This window comes from Merops nubicus, unplaced genomic scaffold (assembly GCF_000691845.1).
Source record: "Merops nubicus isolate BGI_N331 unplaced genomic scaffold, ASM69184v1 scaffold41233, whole genome shotgun sequence".
NCBI lineage: Eukaryota > Metazoa > Chordata > Aves > Coraciiformes > Meropidae > Merops > Merops nubicus.
This window is the reverse complement of record NW_008598972.1, coordinates 18,023-29,284: the sequence shown is the minus strand read 5'-3', so window position 1 is coordinate 29,284 and position 11,262 is coordinate 18,023. Positions and strand designations below refer to the sequence as shown.

At 42.6% G+C, this 11,262-nt stretch overlaps 1 protein-coding gene across 1 annotated transcript in view; it reads left to right on the top strand.

Annotated features, from left to right (window-relative positions):
* Window positions 1–11,262, top strand: part of LOC103769984 (T-lymphoma invasion and metastasis-inducing protein 1-like) — a gene marked incomplete at its 5' end in the record, with an annotated part of 36,930 nt that overhangs the window by 10,249 nt on the left and 15,419 nt on the right. The window contains 3 exons of the mRNA XM_008937231.1: window positions 3,397–3,501; window positions 5,659–5,740; window positions 10,811–10,897. Of these exons, the coding sequence (XP_008935479.1) occupies window positions 3,397–3,501; window positions 5,659–5,740; window positions 10,811–10,897 (274 nt within the window). The remainder of the gene's footprint in view (window positions 1–3,396; window positions 3,502–5,658; window positions 5,741–10,810; window positions 10,898–11,262) is intronic.

The following is an 11,262-nucleotide window of genomic DNA, read 5'->3' as shown; positions in this document are numbered from 1 at the left end:
TGCTGAACAAGCGTGGGCCACACAAGTGCGAGAGCAGAGTAAAATGGTGGGATGGCCAGTGTGTTTCCATGATGCTGTCACTGCCCTGCTAATGAAGGTCTCCCTCATCAAACTGAAAGAATATACCTGTTCCTTGCTTCAGCTATAAGGGAGCTGATATGGATGAGTAGTTTGGGTTGTGTGCTGACCCACTACCCCATGCAAAGCCATTTGAATTGGATCACACCCCAGGCTGTAAATTCTTCTTCGTGAGCACATCGGTTAAGTTATCGGTTGTGCTTTAAATTGGGTTAGCTGCTTAGTTTAGTCCAGACATAGCCAGGGTTATTAGGAGAGAAATAAATAAACCAAGAAGCTTATTTAGACTGCTTAAAGATATTTTGGGTGGTCTCAAAGAGATACTAATATCATTAAAGCTGCCCTGTTTCTTCTCCCACCTTCCTGCATATGGATGTAGCTAGACCAGCAGCAAAAATGTGGGTTAATGGTACAGCTTTTAGGGCAGGCTGGCTATGTCCATTTTAAGAGAGAACCTTTTCCTTTCGCTTCAGTAGAAAAGCATGACCCTATTTGAAACAGTTTAACTAATGTAAAATTCCGAGGTAGACAAATGTTAATTAAATAAATGGTGTGGCTCATCCTGCACCATGGAAGCTTTTATGGTAATGACTCTCATTGCCTGCCTTGGATGGGATTGCAAGGTAGTGGATGAATGACATCCCTCCTGGCTGATGGTGTTTCTTGGAAAAACAAGTAGTTCAGAATAGATGTGTGTTTTGTCCAGTGACCTCTTTAGATGATACTGTGCTCAGGCATAGTTTGGGGCTTCAGTGCAGCATTGGTCATCTTGTGGTTGACTCCCTCCTGCTCTCTGAAATGGCCAGCACACAGGAAGTCTCCCTACAAAGACAGGTGTGAAAATGGAGGTGTTGGTGGGCACCTCCACACCTGATGCAGTGCCCATATCAAAGCAGGCAGAAGCCCTGTCATTGACCACCAGCATGGTAGATCAAGCGTCTGCCTGTGGGGAAGGTTGCTCTTTCAAGATGCTATCAGGGTGTAGGCTGCAGAGCAAGTTGCAGGTAGGTGTGAGTCCACCCTGCCCCTGCCCCAGGGCAGGTGGTGGCTCTGAACTGGGGGTGGTGGGAGTGTGTGCCCCCGACCCTTCAGAGAGCCTGGGGTGGCTGAGCATGAGCTTCCTGCCCCACAGTGCAGCTAAGGCAGCTCCTGGCCTGTGCCCTGTGGCTGGAGGCCCCAGACTGGGTAAATTCATGTCCCTCTACAACAGGTTGTGATTTCTGCTGGCCTGGGGCAGGCTGGAAAGCGTCCCTGTGGGTCTCCTTTCCAAGGGGAGGACAGAGTCTCTGTTGGAAATGACACGAATAGCCAGCTGCAGATGGGGGCTCTCTCCCAACCCTGGGCTTTAGCTGATGACATGTAGCTTGTCACTGTAGCTCTGGCTGAGCAGCATGGCCTGACACTGCATGAAATGCTGCATGTGTGTGAGAGCTTCACCACCAGAGACCGTGGGAAGATGCACCGTGGTGGCAGGAGAAGGCTGCTAAGCTCCTTTTTCTGCTAGTATGGTTTTTCCACATAGAATTTTTCCCCAGTGGCTTTGCTGTGAATGGCTGAATCGTTTCATGGACTTGCAGAGAGACTTACCACAAACTTGCTCTCTGCAGGTGGGTTGTGCAGTCTTTGGGCTTGTGTCTCCTCTGTATGTTTTTATTTAGCTAGTGTGCAAGGTGCTCTTCAGTTTGTGTCTAGGGATAGTAAACTAATCTCACCAGAAACTAATCCAGGACTTCTCTCTATCATTTCTGAACGATTAAAGCCAATTGTGTTTCCCATTGATTCCTGGGATGTTTGTACGTTGTGCTTGTAAGAGAGAGAACTAGGGAAAACAGTAAGCAATGAGCAAAGCGTGCAGAATGATTAGTAAAAAAGGGGAAAGGGCAAGGATCTTCTACGTTCAGCTCTTTTTATTTTGGCCCTTGATAGATTTCAGATTCTTTATTTAATTAAAATAGTTTTTCCAGATTATGAAGGTTATTGCATCTGTGATACTTGTTTCACATAAGAATAATGTGGTCTTTGAACTGGACATATCTGAATGTAACACTATGTAGAGTGCAGCAATAGATCTGTTTTTTGTTTGGTTGTTTTTTTTTTCTTACTGGTAGCTGTTTTTTATTCATGGGCTAATCTTGACTCCCAGAAACACTCACTCTTCTCTGAGTATTTGCTGAAGGGTTTGCTAGGTCAGTGTGTGATCTTTTCCACAGGTCACTCGGTGTATGTTACTCATCATCTGTGCTGTGTGCTCAGTCAGCTGAGTCCCTGTGTATCATCATCTTGGCTTGAACTGGATAAGCGAGGCTTTAAAAAACATAATAAGTAGGCAATGATGACGTTCTCACATGAATTTTTGGATAACCCATGGTTTTTAATACAACCTAGGAAAGGTTGGCAATTTGCTCGTATAAAATGAAAAGGCCAAGGTACTAAAGCATGTATTAATGGGATTTCAAAAGTGACAGTGAGGAGAATTTACCTCCTGTATTTGTGAACCGCTTTGGGGCTTGTCATTCTCTTTGCTCAACAATTTACGAACTTTGAAAGTAACTTCTGAATGACATCCTTTGTGTTTATCATAATTCTAATGTGTTTTGATTACACACTGCATTAACCTCTGCTTAAATCAGGCTTATTAATCATGCTGAGAAAAGGTCATTAACATCTCCCAGACCAAATGCTGTATTCTCAGCTAATTACAACTAATTCATTAAAATGATGTGACCTGTTTCCACTGGGATATAATCCAGTATGCAACCCTTGGCTTCTTTTAGCCTTATAAAACCAGTGTATCCTGAGCTGTTTTGAATTTAAAGGACATAGAATTTTTTTTTTTTTATATTAACCTTGCTTGAAATTTATCACATCTTACTTACTCACTGAATTATGAAGATGCTAAAAAAAACAAAACAAACTGAAAAAAACTTCCCTGTTATGTTTTTCTCTGTTAGCAGAACATTTCTTTTCCTCCTTGCAATTTTAGATGCCCTTTGTATACAAAGGTATGCTCTAAGCCTTCTGCTGTAGTAGTGTTCTGCAATAGCATGGGAGGGGGCAGAACTGCCAGATAAGCAGAACCAAAAAGGGTGCTTGGAGTACTAGAACCGCCCTTGACAGCCTGGTTGGTGGTTAAATGATGGCTTATTCCTGGGGAAGAGGAGGGGGTTCAGGTTCTTGTTCAGGCTGGGAGATCATGGGCCTCTTGTGAAAGACAGTGCTGGGGCATTTTTCTTCCTACGAGTGTGAAGACATTCTCTAGGCACAGATGATGTGAGCCATTGCTTTTCTCTGCTGAAGCCTCTTCTCCATTTCTTGCAGGCACACCAGCTGGATCACTCTGCTCACTACCTGCGTCTTAAATTCCTGATTGAAAACCAGATGCAGTTTTACGTACCAAAGCCAGAAGAGGATATCTATGAACTGGTAATGATACCTACTGAGCAAAATTAAATGACACTTGGAAGGACACTATTAATTAGTTTTTATTTGACATTTGACATTTGTAATATGCGGAGTTGTGCTTTTTAATCTCTCCAAGCATTTCAGCTTGAGGAGAGAGCTGGTGTTTTGCTTTTATTTTTGTGTGCATGTGCATGTGTGGAAGAGAGAGGGGAGGAATAGCCACAGGTAATGTGTGAATGTCACTGTAACATATATTTAAGCTAACCTTCTCTCAAGGTTGCCTTTTCCTGTTGTTCATATTGTCCTTGGTGGTTTCAGAGACAGTGTTGAGGCCTGAGTACTTCTTGTTCGGATCACTTCACCTGATTTATAAAGAGGGGGTAAATGCACAAGTAGTTGGTTTTTTTTTTGTTTGTTATCTGTTTGTTGGGGACTGTTTTTCCTGAATGGGAAGGTAAACATTGAGGTTAAAAAGCTCTGGAGTTATGTTTTAGAATATACTTTCCTAATTGCTTCAGTTGGATGTTTTCATGTCATTCATCTCAAAAGCAGACTTCGAAGGAATTTTAAAATGAGAGATTAAAAAAAAAGAGACCAAACAGAATTAGTGTCATGCTTTAACTCTGATTTTACACGTGCACGCTGTAAAGCTTTTTTAAAGTCCTTTTCATTGATGGCTGTTTAATTTATAAAAAGTAAAACTTCACTAGTTATGGATGCTTTTGTTCATTTAGGAAGGAAGTTCTGAGATTTGCCATTAGCACTATAAACAAACAAACAAAAAGGAAACCAGAGTGAGAAAGTGCTAGTGGAGTACTAAGACTGAGAAGGAAAATATAGTTGAGAAAAGCTAATACTCAAAGGAGACAGATTTTAGCTTCCTTGCCTGGAAGGACTTGTATTTGAAAACTTCATTTTAAAAATACTGCCAGCATGGCATCCTCATTTAATTTTACATTTAATTTTACTATATACAACCATTTAAATGGATATACAACTCTTTTGTTATACCTAACATTTGCAGTTAGACAGATGCATAAGTGCTGATGCAAGCAGGAGATAAAATTACATTTTTGTTAAGGAACCCCTTTACTAATGAGTTACTCTTCTTTTTTTTAGAAATAGTTTAAATACTTCAGTCCAAATAATGATGTCACTTAGCTTCAAAATCTTAGTTGCTGTGAATTGCTTTTTTTTGCACACTCATAGTAGCATGTAAATTAAATTAAGATTTACTTGTGGGCTCTCATTCACCTGTGGGTATGATTTTTTTTTTTTTCCCCCAAAGACAAAAGGATGGTTTGTTACTTAAAGGCTGTGGAAAAAACAGCTTCAAACCTGTGCTGAGCCAGAGGTTTCCAGTGTGTCAAGGTTTCTTACAAGGAATAAGTCAGGGCTGACTCCCAGAGAAAACAGCTCAGAGCCTCTAAATATCTGACTTTGGGCAAGCAGGATTTTGCTGCCTCAGATGGGATGATGTGCCCCAGTACAAGCTCCTTTGTTCGGAGTTCAGGGCAGGACTCAGGTAATATAAGGAGCCACACAAGACAGGAGAATGTAGGTGATTTAAAAGCCCAAAATGTGGGAGCTGTGGTGGAAGTGTGTAGCACTGCTGAGGGGTTGCTTGGCTCCTGAAGGGCAGAGTGAGTTGCATCTGTGTGTGTAGGCTTCTGGATTATTACCTGGGTGTGAATTGGTGCTGATCTCCCAGGAAGAATGTTAATGACCATTTCAAAGACTTGGGGTCTTCCCTTGATATAAATAAACAATAATGTGTTAAAGGTGAAATTTTATGCTAAGAAAGAGCTGCATATCAAATCTGACAGTCTTCTAACAATTAAGGAATCTATTTAACAAACAAAATCTCTACTTGTGGTTTTAACATTAGCAAATAGTAGAATTCCTGCAATGTCTTAATCAAAATAATATGAAAACGTTAAATGATGACTTTTCATGAAATGAGAGGACAGGGATAGAAGCTCTGTTCCTCGTGCACTCACCGTGGCATTAACCGACTGAAATAGGTGTATCCTTGCTTTTATGATGGTGGTAGTAAAACATTGCTTCCTCTTCTTTAACTGTGTTCTAACAATAAAGCTTAGTGACACTGCTAATACATCTATTACAATTGATTTGTCCTTTCACAGTAACATATTTTTGTGTTTGTTTTTCTATCAGATGTACAAAGAAATAGAAATCTGTCAGAAAATCACACAGCATATTCAAATAGAGAAGTCTGATACATCCTCTGATATTTATGGTGAGTTTCTCCTTGATCTTTTTTATTTCTCTATCAAATCAATTCTAGTGTGAGCAGGTTCTTGCTTGCTATTCATTGATATATCTGAAAGGCCTGTTGAACACAATAAGAAGAGCACATCTGATTCCTGTGCCATCCACAGAAAGCTCTCTCCTGGAGCAGGACAGTTGCATTTGCAGTGCACTGAACCCTGTTTTTCCTGGTGCACGACCTGTAGGATGTGCAGCTCTTTGATGAGAGCTACGGTGGCAGAACAGACAAATGTTTTCTTGTTCTGTAGTTTCTCAAACACCACCAACAGAGGTTGTGCAACTGAGCACTGGTAGAAAACAGCATCCTTTGCCAGTTGTCACATCTTACATAAATACCTGCATTGTGGTGTTCATAGGGATCTTGCACTGGGAGAGGGCTGCTGCTGTGGCTTGCTGCTGCCAGCAGCCTAGAAGGCTTTCCCCTCCTCACTCCTTCCACCAAGCAGGTGAAAGGGATACAGCCAGGAGCATCACTGTGGGTGGGAGGCATCTCGAGGTCTACAGCAGGCAGCTGTCCCAGGAGAAGGTGCTTTTTCCTCTCCTGCTGGGGGCACGAAAGGTGGGTCCCTGTCTTTCCCCAACATTCCTGAGGCTGGGGGAGCCTGGCCCCAGTGCACACCCAGCCCTCAAGGATGCCTCATGAACTCCTGGAGCCAGAATCTGACAGATATAAAACATAAAGCAGGAGAAGTCCTCCCTGTGTAATTTCATTGTGTAATTTCAGCAAAATCCCTAATCTTTATGTGAGGGTGCTTGTATTTCTTAGCTTTCAAGTATTTCAAGCTACAGGCCTCCAACCCAGTGAATTTGCCCTTTAGTCTGGCAGTTCTGTAGTGTATTTTAAAGTTATTAGTGCAACTTAGCCTGCAGGAAGGCAATCTGCATCTTTTTACTGTTTATCTAAATATTCTATTTTAATGACTAGAATAATACTGAATCCCCAAACTGCTTATTATACAGCTGCAGGCCCTTTGAATATTGAGCTCTGCTACAAAGCAATGGTGTTGACTGTGGTTTGAATATTGAAGGCCTGAGAAAGAAATATTAACCAGCGTGGCAATGGCCCCAGGTTCAATCATTACACTGTGCCTGGAAGCACTGCAAGAGTTAGGGGTGTTGGGTGTCGTGGTGTTTCTGTCTCCTGTTTATTTCTTTTTCTTCTCTTTTTTTTTTTTTTTTTAAGTGATAGATGGGAAAGACCATGAAATGCATTGTCACATCCTGTGAAATGAGATCAGCTGTGTGAAACATGGGATGTATCTGTTCAGTGGCTGTGACCCTGCAAGGAGTGAATGCTAAACACACCCCAAAAAAGCTGACTTTGCTCTCATTGAAAGAAAATGGCAAAGTTTACTTTTGCTGTAAATGGCAGCACAATTTCTGTAGTCTGTATGTGTCTCAGAAGCCTGCTCTGTGTTCATATAGTGACAAGTGTGTGCTGAAATATGTGTGTGCAGGGGAGCAGAGGTGAAGCATTCTTCCTGTCTTGGTGCTGGGGAGAGCTAGGATTCCTCCTGAGATCCCTTCCCATCTGGGATGTTAGGTACGTTAGAGATTTTAGTTTTTAGTTTCTTTACAGAATTAGCAATCCCAACACATACTTCTGCAACCCAGAGAGAAAGAAAGCTACAGTGCATCCACAAGCTATGGCATCACAAAGATGAGAGTTTCAGCATAGATTCTTATGTGGGTTTCTTGAAAATTCTTGCTACTGGTTCTGTTTTAAAAAGAACCCAGACCAATGGGTTCAATGTGACCATACACTCTCCAAGCACCTGTGCACCTGCCTAAGCCCTTGTGTGAGCAGGGCTGCCTTTGAGACTGGTTCTCAGCTGGGCAGCGCTGGTGGCTCAGCCCCTCACAACCACTTCAATGAGTGCTGGGAACAGGGGCAGGAGCCAATACCAAAACTGGATGTCTGGAGTGCTGAGGGACTTCTTATTCTGATGATTACTTCTTTTTTTCTGTGCAGCTTTCTTCAAGCCCTATACTTCTCAGTTTTAAAAACATATGTCCAAACTCCCTGTGCCTTGATTCCCCAAGAAGAGCAGGAAAGGTCTTCGTTTTGAAAATGGATGAGATTATGAAAATAATTAGTGACATTACCTGTTGCTGTTGCTAGTACTCCAGCTATAGCACCAATAATACTTGTAAATCACCTGGAATTTTCAAGATACTTCACAAGCAGCTATTCATTAATCCTGACAATATAGACTTAGTGGTGTTATCTCCATTTCACAGACACGGTATCAAAGATAGGGAGGTGAAATGCTTTCACTAAGGGTTCAGTTAAGACAGGACAGTTCAGCTCACTAGCCAGGCAGAACGATAATAAAAGAAGTGAATAGCTGTCTGCTGGCTTTGCAGGCTGTTTTGGGTGATTTAAGAGACCCTGGTGCCAGGGAGTGGCAGAGCTCCTGTGAGTTCAAGTGACGTGAAGAGGATGGAGCAGAGTGCTTCAGGGAAAGCTCACCGGGGAACATTTTGTAGCATTTCTACTCCCACCAGTGTGCCTGTACTAAGAGGCACTCCTGGAATGTCTGGCCAGCATGCTGGACCTTGCCAGTGTTAGATCTGTCAATGTGATGCTGTAGCTGATGCCTGGGCAGATATGTTCCTGCCTCCGTCACTGGTACCAGCCTCTTTGCAAAGGTCATGTGGGCAGGAATCAGGGGGCACCATCAGTAAGAACCTATTGCTTCCATCTTCTGTATGTACTGGGAACACGCTGTCATTTTTGTTAGCAACTGTCTGTCTCAGGGGGCTGGACAAAATTTTCTGGAGGCAGATTTGTTCAGGTATTGTGCTGGTTTTGTGAGGGCATGTGCACTTGTAGATGCAGACTTTTGTTCTCCTGTCATCAGAATTTTGCAGTGAAGAAAAGGCTCTGTCTGGGTCACCGCCCATCTCTTCACACCTGGGTTTCAGTGCCCATGCACAGTTTGATAATAATCTTTTTGGCAGCGTTGGCAGCTTATGCAATTGCTGTCGCTCCCACCCACTCCTGCCCTTTCTCTCAAGCAATGTTGGTACATGTGCTTGTGTGGAGTGCCTGCAGAACTCACCTGGATGGAAACTGTACATTCATACTATAGATCTGTATATACAAACACACATACATGTTTGTGCATCTATGTGCAAGTGCATATATACACGTATGTACACACACACACACATTTGTCTGAGATGTTTTGAATCTGGATGAGTTCCTTGCTCTGCTTTACGGCATGGTAACGAAAGCACTGGCACCAAAATGGGGCAGCAGTGCTGCTTCAAATTGTCTGCTGGATCCAGTCACAGCACAGCTGTGGCAATAAAAGTTCATCCTTACTTGGGGTATGGTCACATACCCTGTCTACAGAGGAGTTAAGTGTATTTGTGAGATGGTTGTTTCAAGGCTGTTGCCAGTTGCCCATCTCTCGTCTCTTAAGGGTGATGACAGCACATGTAATTGCTCCTTACACCCATTCTGCTCTTCTTTATTGCCTTTTTTGGTTTTTTTTCTTTAATGAAAGCTGAATTAAAAAGATACTACATCTGTCCTTAGCCCTCACAAACTGGAGAAGGCAGAGGTCTTCTCATGGAGGAGAATGGGAGGTTGGGACTGCCACAGCGAGAACTTGAGATACAACTCAGCCTTGTTTTAACTGTAGGATAGTTGGCTGCAAATCAGCATTTCAGTTGCAAAAGGATGATGGTATTAGTAACTGATAATTTGTGCTGACTCCAACTGCAGTCTTGGACATGCTCCACTATGCTTCTGGTTAAGGATTTTCCAGGTAGGTTTTGCAGCAATGACAGCCAATAACTACTGGTTTTTTTATAGCTGCTCTTCCATTTAGTCAAGACAGATTTTTCTCTGCCAAAGCTGGTGTGTTGAATGAGCTTCGCAAATTTCATGTTGTTCAGGCTGAGGAGCTTGCATACAGACTCCAAGTAACTCAGTAAGTCACGATGGGCCATATGCTCCTCGCTTCTACACCGCTACACTCCTCTCCCTCCTTTCTTTTCTTTAATGATGGATGAAAAAATAACTTCTCATCCATAAGCACCAACCTGACAGGAGTCCTAATGTCACAATAGGTTCCCAGCACATCTGCTTCCTCTTGGTGGGTGCTGATTCCATGTCAAACAAGCATCTCCTTGCAGAGATTTGTGAATGTTTTTCTAGTCAGAAAAAGAGAGACCAAATGGTTACCTACACCCGTTTAGGGAGCAATGAAGTTTCAGAAAGGCAAATGTTCTGCTTTAGATAACTCTCAACAGTAAATAAATAAACCCTATTTATCTAACCACATTGTATTTCCTTTACACATTGTTATCTTTCAGAGCGTCAAACACAAATGGCAGGAAAATCGCCAAAACCAAATGTAACAGTGCCATTTGCAGTGTTTAAATCTAGGCTGTGTCAGTACTTCCATTACAAGGCTGGTCTGCAGGTCTCTAATATAGCTATAAAATGTGCACTGAGCTGAGACTTAGCAAATAACAGGTCGTGCCAGGGGCAGCTGAGAATAGAAAGGGGGAGAAGGGAAAGAAGCATTTTTACAAATTCGTCCTGTCCAGGAATTTTAAAAAAGTGAAAGTTGGCATTCTGCTTTAGCAGGCTTTGTTATGCTTTGTCTGAGTTCAGGACGTCATGTCAGCCCTAGCTCTCTGTTTTCTGTTTTTTGCCAGTTTGGGTCATAAACCACATCTCTGTGCAGCTTTTGTCTGCAAACAGCAAAACTTCTTGAAGTGGCCTTTTGTGGCCAGAGAATTGGAAGACTGTTCCAACATTTTGCAGCTGTGATCTCCTCAAATAAAGCTGTAGATGATTTATATATAAACTCAGAAATTCAGTTCAGGTTTTTGTTAAAGCCACTTCCACCTTTTAACTTTTCCTTTATGTTTGTGAAGGCTTATGGGAAAGGAGAAGGGAGGAATTCCCAGCTGCTCACTGCAGGGACAGCACAGCCTTACCTGTATTGTGTGCAGTTGTTAGGACGTGCAGGAAGTGGTTGGCTTTCTCTAACTGTCTCACTGGGTAACTCCATAGGTTTCTCTCTGTCCTCCGTGGAGGAAGAAGGGACTCGTCGGCTCTACGTGAACAGCGTCAAAGAGACAGGCCTAGCTTTCCAGAAAGGTAAAAGACTCATTTTTAAAGTCCTTTTGTTTTTTTTTTTTTAATCCTGAGATGAGCTTGTTGGGATGGGAGGTTTGCAGGCACACCAGACCAGGGTCCCAGTCCAAGAGGTCATGGTCTTTTGGGAAGAACCTGAGGTACTGTGTGCGTGGCTGTTCTGCTTTTGGGATCAGCTAGGCTATGTAGTTGACCTCTTTTTAATTTTGAGTTGCTATATCTATAGCAGGGTCAGCTAGAAAGAAGAGAAGGGACCCTCTCAAGTCAGCCACTGCAAGATAAGTGAGTACAGCAGAAGTCATCATAGAGCTCTCTGTGGCTGGGATCACTGCCTCCAGTTTTGCTTCCAGCATTTGTGGAAGCCATGC